General features: G+C 41.6%; 3 protein-coding genes across 6 annotated transcripts; 2 read left to right on the top strand and 1 right to left on the bottom strand.

Moving 5' to 3' along the window:
* The first annotated feature begins 173 nt into the window (after positions 1 to 173).
* Positions 174 to 2,296, top strand: LOC6585118 (probable cytochrome b5). Of its 4 annotated transcripts, none has more exons than XM_015161082.3 (4): positions 174 to 403; positions 465 to 553; positions 630 to 698; positions 1,791 to 1,976. In XM_015161082.3, the coding sequence occupies exons 1-4, from the start codon at positions 296 to 298 to the stop codon at positions 1,870 to 1,872; spliced, it is 348 nt and encodes a 115-aa protein (XP_015016568.1). In that variant the 5' UTR covers positions 174 to 295; the 3' UTR covers positions 1,873 to 1,976. The 4 variants fall into 4 exon arrangements, with proteins under 4 accessions (XP_015016568.1, XP_032588524.1, XP_015016569.1 ...); XM_032732633.2 differs by lacking the exon at positions 1,791 to 1,976 and adding an exon at positions 750 to 1,386 and having other exon boundaries at positions 175 to 403; XM_015161083.3 differs by lacking the exon at positions 1,791 to 1,976 and adding an exon at positions 763 to 1,386 and having other exon boundaries at positions 177 to 403.
* Positions 2,297 to 2,878: 582 nt separating this feature from the next.
* Positions 2,879 to 10,086, bottom strand: LOC6585117 (transcription elongation factor SPT6). The gene is made up of 6 exons (XM_002010720.4): positions 9,917 to 10,086; positions 9,662 to 9,746; positions 8,924 to 9,150; positions 8,722 to 8,841; positions 8,497 to 8,651; positions 2,879 to 8,149 (listed from the first exon to the last, which is right to left on the bottom strand). The coding sequence occupies exons 1-6, from the start codon at positions 9,953 to 9,955 to the stop codon at positions 3,076 to 3,078; spliced, it is 5,700 nt and encodes a 1,899-aa protein (XP_002010756.2). The 5' UTR covers positions 9,956 to 10,086; the 3' UTR covers positions 2,879 to 3,075.
* A 193-nt stretch (positions 10,087 to 10,279) lies between these two features.
* LOC6585116 (ceramide synthase 6) lies at positions 10,280 to 19,531 on the top strand. The gene is made up of 6 exons (XM_002010719.4): positions 10,280 to 11,221; positions 17,502 to 17,622; positions 17,802 to 18,023; positions 18,098 to 18,435; positions 18,507 to 18,651; positions 19,161 to 19,531. The coding sequence occupies exons 1-6, from the start codon at positions 11,037 to 11,039 to the stop codon at positions 19,368 to 19,370; spliced, it is 1,221 nt and encodes a 406-aa protein (XP_002010755.1). The 5' UTR covers positions 10,280 to 11,036; the 3' UTR covers positions 19,371 to 19,531.
* The last annotated feature ends 169 nt before the right edge of the window (positions 19,532 to 19,700 follow it).

Raw genomic sequence — 19,700 nt, 5'->3', positions numbered from 1 at the left:
TGTGTTTTAGTTGTTGGAATTCTGGTAAGTAGCTGAGAGCAGCATTTAGCAACATGTATCGATGAAGTAAGTCTGTCAATAACAGAGCAGCATGTGTCCAACGCTTATAACGTTAGCAACATTTGCGGAATATCGATATTGCGACTAATCGGCTTGTGTTGCTTCCATCACTAAAAACAGCTGTAGTCGAAATTTAGTTCTCAACACACTAGTACATTCACACACACTTCAGTGTTCAGTAAAATATTTTGTAATTATTTCGGTTTGTAATTGTGGTGTTGCTTAGCTTTGCAGAATGAGCAGGGAAATCAGTTTGGCCGAAGTGAAAAAGCACAACAAAGCCAATGATTTGTGGGTGGTGATTGAGGACAAGGTGTACGATTTGACCAAGTTCAAGCAGGAGGTACGTCTCTCTCGTTCTGTATATGAAAGTAATGTTAATCTCTGTTAACTTGTGTGCCTAGCATCCTGGCGGCGAGGATTCGCTGATATCTGTGGCGGGTCGCAATGGCACACGGGAATTTCTGGATGTGGGCCACAGCCAGGAGGCCCGGTAAGTTTCCATTAGCACAGCAGCTGGTACTTTTATTCACATTGCCTTCTCTTTCGCTCTCTCATCTCATTTCAAGGGAGATAATGAAGAAATTTCTGATTGGCAATTTGGCAGCCGCCGACATTAAGAAAAAAGGGGCCGTGGGGTGAGTTGTTTTTGTTTGTTTTCCTTATTTTTTTGCAATTGTAATCGCAAGACCTTCAACTCAGTTGACAAGCATGAGCCTGAGCTTGAGCCTGAGCATGAGCATGAAATTTCAGCTGACTTCAGTATGAGAAATCAGCGCATCATTATCATCATTGATTGGCTGCGTCATCTAATTAGCACGTTCCATAAGGCCTGCAGATCGGAATCGATTTCCACTTCATTCACTGACGCATCCAATAAGAATTTCGCATGTTTGCAAGTTGGCTTACAGCTTACATTTGCTGTCCAATAAGCAGGATCAAAATGAATAGGAATAGGAGTCGGACAATTGAAGCTGGCTGGTATTTTGCATCCATTAAAAATAGCCTGAAGATGTAACTACCACTGCTTACATATCATTTAACCTGATGACCAAATAGGACTACAGCTGAAGTCAAGGAATTCAGTTTGCACTTTCATTCAAAATATCGACTTACAGCTATTTGCATTAATTCCTCAACTAACAGGATTTGTCTAATTGGATATGCATTTGTATATATGTATGTGTATATATATTATTTTTTCAAGCTTCAAATCGTTCGCCAGCACTAAAGTTAAATTCTACAAAAGCTAAGCGACACCACAAAATCAATAAAAAGAAAAAATGTAAAAAAAAAAAAGAAAAGACTGAGATGTGAGTTTCAAAATTTGCATGTTATATGTTTTAAAAATGCACCAAATTTGTAGTTTATTTTTGTAAAAATATTCAAGTATTTTAGATGTTGACATATTCAAATGTCTTTTTTTTTTCTTTTTTTTTAATGACAATTAAAAGTAAATCTTTAATTTTCTCTAATTTCTTTACTTTAAAATCAAAACAGCGAATTTATAATCAAACTCATCTTTATGTATATACCATACCATATATACATACATATATTTACCCACATATGTCTGTGGGAGAGTTATATGCTTTTGTCTATATGTATGTCTGCAATATCTAAGACTTGGAGCACCTCAAATAGTTAAGCGTAAACAGAAATTTCCCTTTGCTTGTTTTGCTTTTATTTTCTTGTCTTTCTTTATACTTTTCTTTGGTTTAATTGATTAGTGCCTCGCCCACAGCTGATGACAATGTGAATGCGAATGCGAATGCGAATGCCACACCTAAGCAATGTTGCATCTTGCACTAAGCGCGAATGCCACAGGCTAAAACCAAATCCCAATTGAGATCCCAACTTAGCTTTGATTTATTTGCGATTAGCCCAGCCTTTTATGCAAAGACACACACACACATACACACACTCCCATACATGCACACATACATATGTATTTAATATTATTTTCTTGTTTGTTGCAAAAGTTGCAGAGAAATCGGCTTGGCCGTGGGCGCAATAATACTGGGCATGGCGCTGGTCTATGCGATCAAACGGGGCATGGCCAAGAACTAAATCGAAGGACGTTGCACAACACTGAAACTTTCATTCCGCAAAGAGAGAAGAGGCAGAATACATTTTATGTCCTTTTGATATTACAATTTTTTTTTGTATAAAACTCGTTGATATTGATGCTGTTAAATCTATGTCTTTAATAAATCAATTCTTAGAAGAAAAAAAATCTATTTTTGTAATTTATTTGTAATCTACAATTAACTCGTATTACTTTATTTGTAATCTACAATTAACTATTCCTTAATTTCAGCTATTTCCATCTCTATCTAATTTTTTTCAAATGACAAAAACAGGAATTTGTATGGGACTTTTTGGCAGTTTAAAAAATGATTGCCTCAGCAATTTAAAAAATTGAATAATGGTAAATGAGAATAAGAATAAAATTAGTATTTGAAAATTTTAATAATAATATCCACTGATGAATTGTAAACAAAGCATTGTATAAATTGCCTGAAGCATCCCGGCTATTTCCGTCTCTTTCTAATTCAAATCGCCTAAAAACCTTTTGTTGAACATGTGGGAATTGTAAAGGAATTATTTGCTCATTCGTCAAAAACGGAATTTCAATGGCAACATTTGGCAACTGAGCTTCGGCAACATTTGACAATGGAGCTGCAGTCGGTTGGCAACATTTAGCATTGGGAGGACTCAATTGGCAACATTTACCCTCCTGGCATCATATGACTATCGACATCGATAACCATTTATCGATCGTACATTTGTAATTAATTGAAGAAAAAGTCTCTGATTTGAATTTTTGTTTGTTTTTTGTTGTGTAGTTATTTTATTTAATGCTTTTTTTAATGCTTAAGGTTTTCCTTTGCGTTGAGTTTCCAGTTTTGCTTAATTTGTGAGTTTACAGAGTAATATACTTATTACTTATGTATACATATATAATTAAATCCAGATCAAATAGTCACACTCACGCACTGCCTAGTTCTAGTCCTAGTTTTCGTCATATAGGGGCGTTGAATCGCCCAAGTTCATGGAGTGCGGCGATGTGTTTGTGCGCGGCGTGCTGCGCACCGAAGACTTGGAAGAGATGCCGCCACCACTAGCAGCACTACTAGAAACAGCAGCTGATGCTGCCACGGCGGCAGCTGAAGCGGAACTGCGATTCGTACTGCTGCTGCTCGTATGGTATTCGTTGGTGGGCGTGGAGCCGGCACCACTGCCGACACCGCCAACACCACTGCTGCTGCCATAGCCCATACCCAGGCTCATGCCCAAGCCGAGCTGCTGCTGCTGCGACTGTTGCTGCTGATGCTGATGCTGGGGTTTGCGACGCGCCCATGAATCGTTAGCCAGCTGCCAGTCCAGATTCTCCTTGGCACGTTGCTGCTGATGCATATGATGATGGTGCTGCTGCGACAAATGCGGATGTTGCTGCTGTGAATGTCCATGGCCATGGCCATGCGAATGCGAATGCTGTGACTGCTGCTGGTGATGCTGCGACAGATTGCCGCTGTTGTAGGCGTTGTCATAGTAGCGGGGCGTGCCGCCATAGTGACCGTGACGCTGACTGCTGCTCGACTGGGAGCTGGGGCTTGGAACATTGTGGCCGTAGCGTGGCGTTTGCGTCGCATGCGGCGTATAGGGCGTCATGAATGGTGTTTGGCCGCTTGGCGTGTACGGCGTATTGATGTGGGCGCCAAAGGTGGGCGTGCCGCTGCCAAAGTGACCCAGGCCACCGGTATTGATGAGGCCCAGGCTGGAGCTGCTGCCGCTACCGCTGCCATAGCCGATGCCGCCAGCGCCTGACCCGCCGACCGCGCCCATGGAATGCGTTATTGAGTAGGCGCTGGAGCTGCGCATATCGCTGCTGCTGATGCCGCTGCGTGGTGTGCCGCCCGTCATACTGCCCGAGCTACTGAATCCGACAGCTCCGCCACCGCTGCCGCTGCCGCCGAGTGAGCTGAGCGCCGATGTGGGCGGTGGTCGCATCATGTTGTGCGCATTTGTGGGCGTATTGCTGGCGGGCGTGGCACTGATCGAACTGGACATTACCGTTGGCGGATCTAGCCAGTGCTCCTTGAACCAGCGCAACAGACTGCTGACCGAGTCAAAGATTTGGCCACGAAACCGATAGCCCTCCGGCATGACAGTGACATATTCATGGCGCACCTTCGTCTTGGGCAGGTAGGATAAGAGAAACTTGCCCGGCATGCTCTTCGATGCCGTGAAGAAGTAATGGATCTTCTTCGGATCACGCGCCTTCTCCTCGCGCAACAGCTGCTCCATGAAGTCACGCTCATTCACGTTCGCTGGCGCCGTGTTCGGCTTATAGTATTTGTATTGGATGAGCTCGCGGGCAGCCAGAGCCATGGGATTGATGTGACGTGCGATGATCTCGTCGAGATCCTCAAACTCTTCGGTGCCGATCCAGAGACTGCGTCCCAGACTATAGTCATTCTCTTTGCCCTCCTCGCGCACATCGATGTGCTGGAAGATGTCGTCGGCCACCTTCCACGTGGCCGTCAAATGATCCTTGGACTTGCTGCTGGGCCGCAGAGCCACCTCGCCCTGGTCCGCTTCGGCGAGCATGGCGATGACCTCCGCATAGGACTTGTTAAAGAAACTTGGATGGGCTATGACGCGTCTGGCATAGGTCTTGCGCTTCATGGCCTTCGCCTTGGCATCCGACACTTTGCGATTGTCTAGCTCCTCGGTGACGTAATCATAGAACGCATCCCGTCTGGGTCGCCATTCGTTGTTCACATCCTTCAGGTCGGCCGACTTGGAGCTGCAGTCGACCGAGAAGCGATCAATGTCGATTTTAATGATGCGCACATGGATGGTCTGAGAGATGCGGACACGTTCCTCCGGATTGCGCACCTGTTTGTCGGACAGATTCTTGATGTGTATGAAACCAGGCAGCCCATTCTCGAGCCGTACACGCACGCCGGACGCCTGGCCCGGACAATTGTTATCATCGAAATGATTCCACACATCGGACAGCTCCGGGAAGTCATCCTTGTGACAGAACGGACATTGCCAGCTGTCGGAGTCATCGATGCGCACCGGATTGGCATTGTCCAGCTGATCGCCCTGCGGACGCCGATACGTAAATCCAGTCACCATTGCCGTCACACACTTGCCCACATAGAATGAGTCCGGCGTCTCCTTGGTTAGCATATCGAAGAGCTCCTCGGCGCTGGGCTTTTGATAGGGTGAACGGTAATCCTTGTACAGGCAGCTCAGCTCATTGCGTATATCGTAGAGCGTAATGCTTTTGCTGCCAAATCCCTGACGTTCCAGCTCCACGGCAAATGCATCCAAGTCCAAATCCTTCAGTCTCTCCGGCGATTCGAGAATCTCCTCGAGTGCACCGGCTGGATTTGTTTCCTCATCATCGTACTCCATGGCATCGATGGCCATCTTGCGCGCCCATTCATATGTCTCCGGATGCACACGCGAGCCATCCAGCACCTCGACATACGCCTCCGTGCTGTCGCCCAGCGAACTGGTGTCGATCTTGATGAAGCCACTGCAATTGATAAAGACCTTGGGACCCAGGTGGCACACCGTCACCAATTGTGTCCGATTCTCGAGTCGTTGATTGCTCTGCTTGAGCAGCTTCAGCAGCGCCTGGCCCTTCCTCGGACCCAGTCCACAAATATATTGAAGCAGATTGACGGTGCGGGAGTTCTGCACCATCAGATTGATATCCAAGCCCACTTCGCTGGTACGATTGATGAACTCCAGGCTGAGCTGTTCCAGCAGTAGCTCACGTGGCACACGCTCCTGCAGCGGATGGTAGCGCAGGCAGAGTATCTCATCGTCCGCATCGCACAGCTGGGAGTACTCAACCAACGGATCCTGCATTTTGCGCGCCAGCGAGGCAGCTTGCTTCAGCAAGGGTGGATATTCCTTGAAGTCACTTTCGCCCTTCTTCGAATTGGCATAGATCTTGGCCAGTTCATTGTCAATGATCTCCACCTCGATGGGCGGGAACTGTTCGTTGACCTCCAAGTCTTTGAGTATCTCGCGTATGTCCGCCTGTATCATTTGAGCATCACGCGACTCGGCGCCAATGACCACAACGTGCGGTTTCTTCATCTTGATGAAATCGCTCAGCTTACGCAAATCGGCCAACTTTTGAGCCTTGTCTTCGGCATTGTAGGAATTCTTACGCTTGAGTATGCTGGGCAATCGTAAGTAGTCAGAGATATCGCCCTCCGGACTGGCTATGGCACAGAAGGCGGCCACCGACTGATCCGGATCATAGGCCAGACCCATGGATCGTATGCCCCTCAATGTGCTCCACTCCTCGAAATTGTGATGTTGCGGCATCTCTGGCTTATATGGTGCCACCTTCAGCCACTTGTACAGCTTGGCTATGCACGAGCGTAGCACAAACTGTTGCGCCTCCTCGTGCAATGTTGCACGCAGCTCCTTGATTAGATCCGGTATGACCCATTTCTTCAGTGCCAACTGAACGCATTCGGCACGCAGTGCATTCCACTCCAGCACATTCTTGGAGAACTGATCCAGATGATAGAGCTGTGTGGCCTCTGTAATGTAATCACCGGGCGGACCATTTGCATTCGCATTACCCTCAAATTCATCGAGAAACGTAATCTCCAACAGTTTCTCCTCCTCGGCCATCAGCAGCTTGATGAACTGGTCCCCAAATAGATCACCCACCGGTTTCTTGGCCACATATTTCATCGAATAGACGGGCGAATTCTCGTCGATCAGTACCATGCCGTTCTTTGTGGGCCGTATGTTGATGCGTGCCCGATCGAAGTACACCTCACGCATTGTCTTACGCAACAGCGGCTCCTGGGCCAGCTGCCTGGCCACAACATATTTGGCAGCATGCAGCACCTCGTCGACGGTCATGAAGCGTGGCGACAAATACTGCTTGGCCATCTCTGTGGGGCTTAAGCTCTCCTGGTTGACTTCATTCCTCTGGTAATTATCCCGCAGATTCTCGGCAAATTGCTCGGGCGTTAGGCCAAAGTGTTTGGCAAAGCCACAGATGCCGGCCTTGCGGAATACAGCATAGGGACTGCTATTTGGTGCCTGTTTCAATTGCTCCTCGGCAGCCAACTCGAGCTCCTCGGCCTCATCGAGCTCTGCCGTATCCAGTTTATCAGTTAGATCCACGCCCGATTCACCATCACTGCCCGCGGCGGCAGCTGCTGCTGATGCCTGTTTGCGTGCCCGCGCCTCGCGTCGCTCCTGCAGCTGTTTGCGTCGCAGCTCGGCCTGCATTTTGGGCAACTCATGTGAGTAGTTGAGCAGAAAATACATGTGAACATCCTTCAGCTCCTCCATGGACTGCACATCGTTCAGGCGTTCGAAATCGCTGTCGAGCATCAGGCGTACATCGTCCGGCAGCGGCTTATCTGGATCATCGCAAAGTGTTTCCAGCTGAAATTGTCGCATCTTCTCAAACAGTTGCTTCAGCTTCCTCTTGCGATCGTTTAGCTGGCACCAGCGCTCATCGTAGTAGTAAACCTTCCACAGATCATCGATGTTCAGCTCTGGCTTCACATACTCCTTGCGATAGAATGCTATGAACGGCACCTCCAACTGCTGGTTGCGTATGAATTCCAAAGTCTGTTTGATTTTATTCACAGCCGTTGGCGGCTTGCGCATCTTCTCGCGATTGTCCGCCTTCTCCTGCTCGGAGACCGTCTGTTTGCAGAACGCAAAACGATATATCCAATCGGCCTCGTCGTCCAACTCATGGGATCCCTCCGGCACCGGCGTCACCGGCACCTGACGCAACTGCATCCGCTCGGGTATATCGGTTTTTCGTATCTCATTGTCCAAGTCAGTGAAATGGCCACGTTTCAATTCACTTGGCTCATATATATCAAATATCGTCTTTTTGATTGCCTTCTTTTTCGGTGATTTCTTCTTCTTCGCCGCTCGGAAATCATCTCCAAGCAGATCCTCATCATATTCATCGCCCTCCGATTCCTCCTCATACTCATCCTCTTCGGGCTTGTAAAAATCGTCGTAGTCAAAATCAACGCCAAAGATATCTTGGCCCTCCTGCAGGGAGCTATACGAAAGAGATTTGTTTGTAACATTACAGTTAGTTTAAACAATCGAAAGCAGATATATAACTATATTATATATTACTTAGTAAAGCGAAGTACATATTAAATATGCTTATTCTAATATATAATTGATTATTATATTCTTTTTCTTCTTCAATCAAAGCATACACAAAGACATATGTCAGTCAATCTTTATCGATATGACATATGAAAAAAAAAAGAAATTGTTTAATTGTACCTGACGACCTGAGCGTTTATACCAACTCAATAGCTAACCCATAATGAAATATATGTATTGCATTTATATGTAACTATTTATCTATATGTATTGATGTGTATCTATACTTACGCATCTGTAAATATGGGTCGTCGCTTCTTTTTCTTTTCGGCTATGGGACGCCCATTGTCATCCACAATAAAATCATCAGCATCCGATTCGCTCTCCTCGTCATCAAAGGCATCCGCCTCACGAATGCTGCGCTCGCTGCGCCTCTCAATGCTCTGCTACAGAGGGCAATGGGAAATCAATTGTTAATGGCCATAATTATGAATGCGTATTATTTATGATACATACATCATCATTCTCATCGAATAGCTGCTCAGCAATTTGCTCGCGTACAAGTCCTTCGTCCACGTGCTGCTCCTCGCCATCGCTTTCGTTGTCATGAATGCGTCGCAGGCGCTTAAAACGTTTCTAATATGATTTAAAAAAGAAAAATGAAGTTACAAATTGTCAATCGTTTCATAGTATTTGTAGTCCACAATGGTTAACTTACACGTCTCTCAACCTTAACGCCCAAATTCTCCTCAATCAGATCGTAATCGTCGTCCTCCAAGCGATCATCCAGATCATCATCCTCATGCTTTTTGCGCTTCTTGCCGCTGCCTCCATCCTCGTCACCTCCACTGCCAGTATCCGAATCATTTTCGCTGCCATCATCCTCCTCAATGGGATTGTCATCAATCAGATCCTTAAGCTCTTCGCGCAAGCGCTCCTCATCGTCTACCGAGGCACATAAAGATGGTAAATATATTAATTGTAAAAGGCTTGTATGCGTCATTTAGAAATCTCCTATATATATTTCGACTGCTTGTTTGAAATAATTGCAAAAGCTGTACGTCACTTTGATTAGATGTCACATTTGATGCACAATACACAATATGAACCTCTGATGAAATTGAAATACATTTTTTTTTTTTTTGCCAAAGGGTATAAATAACATAAAACCTAACCTCAATGTTGTAAACAAAAATATGTAAGTAGACACCTGTCTTAGAGGGGGGAGGCAGAGTGATTGGAGCGGCTATAATTGTCCAAACTATGACACATATACTACACACACACGCATATGAATATATGCATGTACACACACACACACACAGAATACATATATGTATATAAACTAATCTACAGGACAGAAAGTTGGTTAACTTTAGTAGGAAGAGCTAAATTTTTCGAACATTTACTGGAAATATGTATCAATTTAGCGGGCTTTTATGATCGGTAAACGCACCTTCTTCTTCTTCACTGCTGTCGGAGACGGCGGCTTTTAGCTTCTTTAGTTTTTTCCGCTCATGCACATCCAATTCTTCCTCATCCTGCAGGCAAAAGAGAAAATGCAATACATATATTTATATACATCTAATTACATATATATGTATATATATTTATATATACACACACACGCGCGCCTACGGCAGCACAAAACGCGTAGCAATGCAAAGAAATCGCATTTTGCGCGCGTGCAAAAACTTCACGGTTATCATACCTCCGATTCGGCGGCTTCAGAATCCAAGAATTCAGCCATTGTAATAAATTAAATAACTAAATTATATGCTAAAAATGAATTTAACTAAAATTAACACACAAAGTTCGTCGCTTGCAGTGTCACAATACAAAAATACCCAAAGACGAAGAAGCAGCACAATTGTCAAAAAAAAGAAAAACAGTGTGCAGCAGTGTTGCTAAATGCATACAGTCCTCGGCAAATGAGAGTGAATAAGGGCTGCATTATCAGCTATCGATATGCCGATAGAGACATAAGGAGAGCATTTAACACATCGCTATTCTCATGTAAAGCATAACAGAGTTACTTATTTAGAATAAATCGTCATGTGCCCTCAAGTGCTGGAAACACTAGCTACAGTGTTGGCAATGCTGTCAAGCGGGTAGCGAGAACGAACCATCACACTCAATAATAATATAAATAAGCGGTTCGTGTGTGCGCGCTTCGCATATTCATATATACACATATTAACATAAATACGTGTATCATTGAAATAATTAATAGAAATCTTTTTAATACGCTTAAAATAAACTCGTCAACAATTCGTTTATCTCTGTCGATATTTTGTAACTGTGTTCTACGCGAAGTTCCAGTTCCAGTTTACTCTGAGTCCGGCGCCGACCACTTCGCTTGTCATTTTCGGCGCGGTTAGTTCTCAGTACGCGCTGGTGTGCGTGTGTGTATGTGTTCGTGTGTTGCTACTCACAACGCGTGGTATATTTTGTTTAATTTTTTTTTTTTATGTTGCTCTACAATGCAATATACACACATATGCACATAAATATATATAGCCAAATATATTTTAAATATATATAGATATAGATATATAACTGACAACGAACATGAAAAAACACTAAACAAAAATAAATCAACAAACACCAATCAACAGTCAAACCAAAAATCCCTTAAAAAAAAAAAAAAAAAAAAAAAAAAAAACCCAACAGAGGAAGCCGCCTCGTCTATACTCACACACAAATTCCTGTTCAACTGCGGCACAAACAAACAAAAAGAGAAGACCGGAGAAGCCAACACCAGCCGCAGTAAAAAGACACAAGAAAAAGTAACAGCAGCAGTAAGAAGAGAACCGAAGGGAATTTGAAACATGGACATAATCAATAAATTCACCAATGCATTTTGGAGTACGCACATTTGGCTGCCGCCAAATACGACATGGGCGGACATTGCGCCCGGCTCTCGTCCAGATGTTGTGCACGCCGATTATCGGGATTTAATTTGGCCCATTCCATTAGCCGCTGTAGTTATGCTTGTGCGTTACACATTGGAGCGGTAAGTAAAAGAAAAATTTATCCAAATATACACACGTACATGCAAACTTACAGTTATTATCTACAAGCATGTTTGTGTGTACGCCCTTTTTACTTTAGCGTTTTTCCAGCGTCGCCGCAATTCATTAAACTTATGCGGCGTTTTATGTGAATGTGTATGTGTGCTGGTTTATTTTACTGTAAATGTTCCCATTGACCGCTTCGCTTTCAAGCACTGGCATTGTGCGGACAGCTACACACACATAGACACAGTCACACCTACACAGGCGAACGCTCCGTTTGTTTGGTTGTGTGCGTGTGCATGCTGTGCAATGTACAGTAAGCTGACGTCGTCGCGCGCCGCAACAACACGCATACACATGCATACATATGTATGTATATAAATATGTACACATTTTTGCTCTTTTAAGCCAAACATAACCTCACGTGGAAACGCCCAACATTGTGTGTATTCATATAACTGTATATGTGTTTATGTATTTATGTGTGTTTGTGTGAGTATGCGTGTTTGTTGTTGGTTTCCCTTTGGCTTTGTCAACGCCTTGCAACTTTATGTTTTCCTTCATCCACTTCTTCAATTTCAAAAGCAGCGGTGGCGGGCTTGGCGTCGCGTTCCATTGGAATCTCGATTTCCCATAAATATGAGAGCGTTCTGCGGTATTCGTACCGCGCACAGCGCTTACTAATTGTTTAGTTAACAAAGAAATAAAAAATAAAAACTATTTGTTTATACTTGTATGCACTAAACAAATACAAGCATGACAATAACGGCCCGCCGTGCATTTGCTCTTTACTTGTATAGATAAACACACATACATGAAGTCACACACACACACACACACATTTGGATACAAAATGTACTGCACAGTGGTTAAGAATCATTGAAAATGAGCTTGAAAACCATGTCATAATTTTCTTCTAAATAAATGTCGAATCATGCCTTAGTACTTGCACTCTACTAATATAGGCTTGCTAATTTTTGAAATTGCTTGGAACGTGAAGTTGAAAGCTAATGAAAACTCGCAATAAAATAATTTTGTTAGCGTGCGAGTGGAAGTCGATGAATTGAAGATTGTGTGCGATATTAGTTTTTATTATGCCATAGGAAAAAAAGCGATTGCTCATGATAATAGGACACGAATGCCTAACAATCATTACGATGCACTTAGAACATGAGTCATTATCAATAAGTGAGCAGCAAATGTAATCAGATTACAGCTGAAATTTGAATTGAAAGGTGAACCAATCGAATACCAATTAAATGAATAATTCTATGATTTAACCATTCATACCATTTGAATTTAGATTTCACTTTTTTATGGCATTTATTCCGTCACTTGGCACACTGTGCAGCAAAGCATTTGACGCTTTTTGGGGCCAATTAACCTTATATTTGCTCTCACACTTACAACATGTGCGCGCGCGCCTCTGTATATGTGTATATGTGTGTGTGTGCGTGAGTGAGTTGCGTGCATTTTGCATGTTGTAATTAACATAATTACCAATGTTCATGTGAATTTGCGCTAACAAAGTTTGCACACACACACATATATATATATACATATAAACACGTGCATATACATACATACGAGTACACATAGATAAATGGGGTCAGGCGCACCTGCAATGTGTTTCACTCCACACTTCCAAAATTTATAGTTCATTTACTTTTTTGTGTGTGTTTGGCCAGCAGTAAATGTTAAAGGTTAACTTCACGGTGTGAAATATTGTGTGGACGTTTCTTATTGAACTACAACTGCATAAGACATAAATATTTGTCAGGGCTGTTAAGATTTGACGAGGTTTATTTTATTTTTGATTTTTTTAGAGTTTCTGAAACTAGAATTGGCTTTCAGGGTCGCCAACAAATTAAGCAAGTGTGTTGTTCATTTATAATATGTTCATATGTATTTGTGTGTGTTTGTATGTGTGGCATCGACAGCTATAGCAACATCAACAACACCTTCTGCACTCAAACTGGGCATTTGTTGATAAGATTTGTGCGCAAGATTTACGTAAAAATAAAATACAAATTTGATAATGCGCGGTGTTATCACAATTACGTTATAAATACATACAAACATGCGTGTGGGCGGGTGTGTGTACACACCAATGTGCATGCGTGTTTGTGTGACACACGCTTGAGTCAGTGTGATGTGGAATGACTGTGACTCAGTTCCGTTCCATTCCTGGCAAGTCTGGCTAGATTTTCCAAAATTGGACACACTGGAATGGTATGAGAGAAAAAAAAAAACTTACAATACAACAGTAGCATTTCCATTCCAAGCAGCATGCACACACATATACTATTTCGATTATTATCCGCATATGTATGTATATACATACACATGCATGTACATTCATATGTGCAAATGTGCGAGTGTATAAAAAAAATGTATGCATGCATATACGAATGTATTTATATAGACATACATACATACATATATTTCTTCTGATTACGTATCAGCCGACCCTCAATGCGCGGCCAGCCAAGCGCTATAAAATTTAGTTTTTTTTTTTTTTTCAAAATTGTCCCACACACACATGTAACTAAATGGATAAATCTAATCAGAATCGGGTCTTCGTGCAGGCGACAATAGCCTGTGTGTGTATATATGTATGTATATACATATAAATGTGTGTAAATTGCAGTTTTCCCATATTCATTTTGCTCATTTCCAAGAATGAAGACACACACACACACAAATACGGTTGCCATTGTATTGCCTTTTGCCGTTAATCTAAATCCAAACTAGTTTATCGCTGTTGCTGGCGTCGGCCGTTTGGCCAAACCGAAAGGCCAAAAAAAGTGCACGTGCTTTACGCACACAGAAGGTCGCCGGCTTACGCACACATACAGACTCTCATACGCATGTATGTGTGCTTTGCTTTTAAATACAATATATGTATGCATATATGTTAAATAGTCAATTAACACCGTTGCTGTTTATTATTGTTGTTGCTGCTCCTTCTTCTGCCTCTGCTTTGAAATCAGCTGTTTCGCAACGAGCGATAACGATGGGATTTTGTTTTTGTTTTTGGCGGCAATGATCTTGTTATCGCCTGCTTAACTGCTCGAATGACACTGTCCAAAGCTTATGTTAAAGAGCATGAGTCACCGCTTAATACATGCACATATATATAAATACATATATAATGTGCACACGTACATAAATATGCCGGCTGAATAAGTGTGTTTGTTTTTATCGCCCAATCGCTTGCGTGTTGAATTATCATCAACGAGCGACTGAGTTGCTTGTACTTTCTGCTCTCACTCACTCTCTTTCTCTCTCCTTGTCGACATTTCGGACATACTGTAATTTGCCGAAATGGCAACACTCTCTTACATACACACATGCCCACATCTGATGCGTGCTGATAACAGGCGACAATTACTGCAGTTAATAATTTTTGGACGACATGAAACGAACATACAAACCTACAAATACATACAAATGAATAAGTATGTAAATATGCACTTGTTCGTTCCTCCTGCTTTTATGATTACTACTTGCATGTATCGCGAATTGCTAATCGAGTGCTCCGACTCAAGACGCAGTTCTGTTAACTATCGATAAACAAGGAGAGAAACCAAAAACTGCCAAGACTACCAGCATTTGAATTGACTGAAAAAGATATATAAACTAATTTATATTTGTGTTAAGTGTGATTAATTTATCATATTTATTAAATAAGCCTTAGAATACGAAAAGATTGCATACATATGTATATTAAATTTGATCGTAATGTCGAAAACTAGGCATCTGCTAACTACGCAAAAAGGCAAAATTGACAGCACTTACAACATATGCACACGCGCGCATTCAGTGTATAATGTACGTAACTGTAATTACATGCACGCATATCATCCTACACTATTTTCATTACATCGATGTCAAATTAGATATTTTTGTTTTTTGTTTTGTGTAAACGCTTATGCTATATTTCACCGTCTCTCTTGCTCCTCTTTCAACTTGGCTTCTGAAATGAATTCATATAGATTTGCTAGGCTTCACGCCTGCATCGTCTTTACAACTATTTAAATATCACAATTGCCCAAGCCTAATCATGACCGATGCGGATTTGGCCAGCTGGCGAGACGCTAGCGCATAACAGCTATTATCCAGTTTCTATCAGGGTGTAACGTTGGTGCAATTCTGATGCAAATTATAGAGCGTGCAGTGCAAACAGTGGTGCCACCTATCGTTCGTGGCAGACTTTCATGGTCATCAGAGAGAGGAAGCGGTTGCTTGCTCCTCCTATAATTTTATTTATTTATTTATTTCTTTTTATTTCGCTTTTGCTTTCAATTGACTTTGTTACTTATTATTATTCTTATGGCTTCCATATTTCTGTTGTTTATTTATTTATTAACTTTTTGTTTTTCGATGGTCTGCGACACGTGTTTAGGGTGCGCTTCCTACTATATGTGGGCATTACAAATTCTAAACTTGTCACATCCCATGCTATATGCATTTATATAGAAGACCCGCTTACATACATATAAATTACTTATTTATGCGGGCTCAAATTAATATGGAAACAAAAATCAAATACGTAAATCGAATCGATCGGGCATACATACCAAATGTGCAACGCCTGACAGCACTGAGAACACATCTGGCAACATCTACATCGATATCTTTAATTAGGCTTGCTGACTAGGTTCAGTTAGGTTAAACAGCGTAGCGTAAGCTTAAGTCAACCAGACGGCATGTAATTTGCTATATCTTTGTGGTCTGACACTCATTCACGATGTGAAATGTGAGTATATTGGTTTTATAATTAATATACATATACGCTAGTATTTTATGAATACCTACTTAAAGACGTGGCTGGGAATTTAAAATAGAATTATATAAATGGGTATAAATAATTATATATTTTTTTGATGGTGCTTGAAATGTGAATGAGTATTATGCAGTCGTTCTTATAATTCTGTCTTTGCTTTGGGTTTCATTATGTCAAATCAAATCGAATTACGTTTATCATTATAATTAACATCAATTTTCTTTGGGGTGTAATCAATGTGATGACCTATTGGCTGGTTGTCAAAAAGCATGTAACAATATGTATATATATACATATACATATATATGTACATATATAGCTTCCTTAATTTGATTCTTTCTTTGGGCATGTGCTATGCACACAAAAATCAAGAATTCAATTTAAAATGCCAGACGCGCGCGCTCAAACCGAAGGAGATAGAATGCGAGTGAGAGCGGGTGAGTGGGTGACGGATGGAGTGAGGGGAGAGGGTGACGGTGGTGTCAGTCATATTTTCGATTTCATTTAGCAAATGAACTTCCGATAAGCGTAAGCCATGGAGCTGCGCCTATGCTGCTAGGCCAATTGCTTATGCATGGGACGCCTGGGACAACTACTGGCTTTGTACAGTGTTGCCATGCTTCACACGTGCCAGACAGACGGACAGGACAGATGAACAGATGGACAGACAGATGAGAGAGACGACAATTCCCGGCCCTTCCCATATGTAGATGTATTTCGATATGGAATTTCAAATAGATGGCAAAAAAAAAAAAAACAAAAAATTTCCGCGTTGTATACGCCAAAATGAAGTTCTTTCACTGCTTCTGCTTCTGCTTTTGCGCATATAAATGGAATGTATTTATTTTGTTTTGGCGCTGTTGCCAAAGTTCAGTCAGTTTAATGCTCACTAGAACTACGTCTGGAATTTCCAAATGAAATCTCAATTGTTTTACTTCTTCGTTATTTTCGTTGAGCTATGTCCATTGCGCATACGAAATGAAATGTAAAGTGGCGCAGCGTTGCCAAACTTCACAGTTTGAATGTGTTTATGTATATGTATTAGATTGTACACTCATTAAACTGATTTGCCTTCATCACATAATTATTGTTGATTAGTTTATTTTCCTTTCTTATCCTATGGCTGCCGATCAGCGTTTGGCCGTCATCGAAAGATGATATAATTTGGTCGATAAGCAAATCAATATATTATCTATAATCTTAAATGGCTAAAGAATAGAAATGGTTAAAGAATAGAAGAGCCTGAGAGAAATGGTTCATAAACAATAAACTTTATTTCTTGGATATCTTACATTTCCTCAATTATGTTCTAATTTCTAATTTATAGAATACGCGTATTAGCCCATCAAGTTTATTACCTTGACTACGCAATCTCTAGCTGTTCCCGATTATGAGTCATATTCCCAATCAATTAGCGCGCAATAAATAACTCTGTTATAATATCTAATCAATATATACATATATATATATATTTCGTATATATTTTACAGCTTTTGGATATCGCCAATCGGCAAATCGCTAGGCATACGAAGCTCTAGACCTAAGAAAGCAGCAAATGTTCCTACATTAGAGTCAGCATATGCGAAATCTTCGCATTTGGATCATAAATGTGTGAGTAGATCTCGATTTTGTAGATTAAATTTCAGTGAAAAAAAAAAAAGACTGTCAATCAGCATTCATCAATTAATAAACCAATCAGTTTTTTTAAGAACATCATTTTGTATCTTCAGTAAAGAGTCAATCATGATACATCAATCACTATAATTAAATGTACTTTCTTCATCTAATAGCTGGCTCCGCTGGCCAAGCAGACAGACATGACCGAGCGTCAGATCGAACGCTGGTGGCGCCTGCGTCGGGCACAGGACAAGCCATCGACATTAGTCAAGTTCTGCGAAAATACATGGCGATGCATCTATTATCTATATAGCTTTATCTTCGGTGTAATTGTGCTGTGGGATAAGCCCTGGTTCTGGGACGTGAAGAGCTGCTGGTATGGCTATCCACATCAGGTGAGTGTCTGCCATACGATTCGTTAGCATTTTCTCACTCACTCACTCACTCATTTATTCACAATATTTTGCAGTCTGTTAGCAACGATATCTGGTGGTATTATATGATATCGATGTCCTTCTATTGGTCACTGACCGCCACACAGTTTTTCGATGTGAAACGCAAAGATTTTTGGCAAATGTTCATACATCACATGGTTACACTGCTTCTCATGTCCCTAAGTTGGGTATGCAATCTACATCGTGTCGGCTCCCTGGTGCTGGTCGTGCACGATTGTGCCGATATATTCCTGGAGGCTGCTAAACTGACCAAATATGCCAACTACCAAAAGGTCTGTGATGCGATCTTTGCCATCTTCACAGTTGTCTGGATTGTCACACGCCTGGGATTCTATCCGCGCATTATCTATAGGTAACAGTTAATTTGTCTAATCGATTTAGAACTATCGCTTATTAACAATATTTTTTGTTTAACCTTGACAGCTCCTCTGTGGAAGCGCCGCAAATTCTGCCCATGTTCCCAGCCTATTATATATTTAATTCGTTGCTATTAATGCTGCTGGTGCTGCACATCATTTGGACCTATATGATTCTAAAGATTGTAGTCGACTCTTTGCAAAAGGGTCTGGTAAGTTATATGCATCCAAATTCACGTCAAGGTTAGAGGATATAGCTAGAAATAGAAATCCAATCCATACATACATATGTACATCTGTACATATGTAGCAATAGTTAAATAAATACTCATTGAAATTCACGTTAAGTAGAAGCTGTGACGTCAAACTAATACCATTTCAAATTATTGTTTTGGCCAACACAGCGCTAGAAAGATCGCTAGTGTTTGTGTTGGGCAAGAGTTGTGATGTCAGTAATGGCATTCTTATTGCGCTGGCAGCGCTGCGTAACATAGAAAAGCATATTAACAGCGCGCGCAGCAGCAAATGCTGAGAAAGTTAAGCAACATGTTTGCTCAGATAGAGAGAGAGAGAGAGAACGGGAGACAGATTCAGGACAGGTTCAAGATATCAAATAAAGAAGTTATATACATATGTAAACATATTTACATGACATACTCTTTGAATACCATTGCTTGGTTTTAATTAATTTATTTTGATTTCTATATTCGCCCAATTACAGATGTCCGGCGATATACGTTCCAGTGATAGTGAGGATCTCACAGATAGTTCAGGCAATGTGCGCGTTGCTAATGGCTCGACGCGCACAAAACCCAAATCTGGCAACTCTGCGTTAACAGCAACAACAGCCGGCGGTGGAGTTGCCCAACGTAAGAGAGGAGGCAACACTAGTAATAATCACACGGGTGATGCAACGACAGCGGCAAAGTAAACAAATATCGCATTGTTGCCTGGATATGTAAGCGAGAGAGAGAGAGAGAGAGAGTGAGGTGGATTGGAAGTGGCAGCAGTGCTAATCGACAACTGTAAAATGAGGATCAACAGAGAGGGAATGAAAAACAACAGAAAAACAAAAGCAAACACAAAAACCAAACCAGTTCAGAACGTTTTTATGTTAATTATTATTTTTATATTTTATAAAAAATATTTTTTAACTGAAAAAAAAAGAAAAAATTTGAATAAATGCGAGAAAAAAACGCAATTAGAAATTCAAATTATTTAACATGTGTCCAACTAACGCGACAATTATTATTTATAGAGT

This window comes from Drosophila mojavensis, unplaced genomic scaffold (assembly GCF_018153725.1).
Source record: "Drosophila mojavensis isolate 15081-1352.22 unplaced genomic scaffold, ASM1815372v1 contig_136, whole genome shotgun sequence".
Taxonomy (NCBI): domain Eukaryota; kingdom Metazoa; phylum Arthropoda; class Insecta; order Diptera; family Drosophilidae; genus Drosophila; species Drosophila mojavensis.
Note: the sequence above shows the minus strand (reverse complement) of the source record. Positions and strands in the feature narration are given on the sequence as shown.

Excerpts from the sequence above, each read along its gene's own strand:
- LOC6585118 (XM_002010721.4), top strand. The coding sequence starts at position 296 with ATGAGCAGGGAAATCAGTTTGGCCGAAGTGAAAAAGCACAACAAAGCC. Across the intron at positions 404-464 it reads TGACCAAGTTCAAGCAGGAG|CATCCTGGCGGCGAGGATTC; the intron begins GTACGTCTCTCT and ends TTGTGTGCCTAG. Across the intron at positions 699-2,042 it reads AAGAAAAAAGGGGCCGTGGG|TTGCAGAGAAATCGGCTTGG; the intron begins GTGAGTTGTTTT and ends TTGTTGCAAAAG.
- LOC6585117 (XM_002010720.4), bottom strand. The coding sequence starts at position 9,955 with ATGGCTGAATTCTTGGATTCTGAAGCCGCCGAATCGGAG. Across the intron at positions 9,747-9,916 it reads CTGAAGCCGCCGAATCGGAG|GATGAGGAAGAATTGGATGT; the intron begins GTATGATAACCG and ends TTTTGCCTGCAG. Across the intron at positions 8,842-8,923 it reads GCGTTAAGGTTGAGAGACGT|AAACGTTTTAAGCGCCTGCG; the intron begins GTAAGTTAACCA and ends AAATCATATTAG.
- LOC6585116 (XM_002010719.4), top strand. The coding sequence starts at position 11,037 with ATGGACATAATCAATAAATTCACCAATGCATTTTGGAGTACGCACATT. Across the intron at positions 18,436-18,506 it reads TATCCGCGCATTATCTATAG|CTCCTCTGTGGAAGCGCCGC; the intron begins GTAACAGTTAAT and ends TAACCTTGACAG. Across the intron at positions 18,652-19,160 it reads ACTCTTTGCAAAAGGGTCTG|ATGTCCGGCGATATACGTTC; the intron begins GTAAGTTATATG and ends GCCCAATTACAG.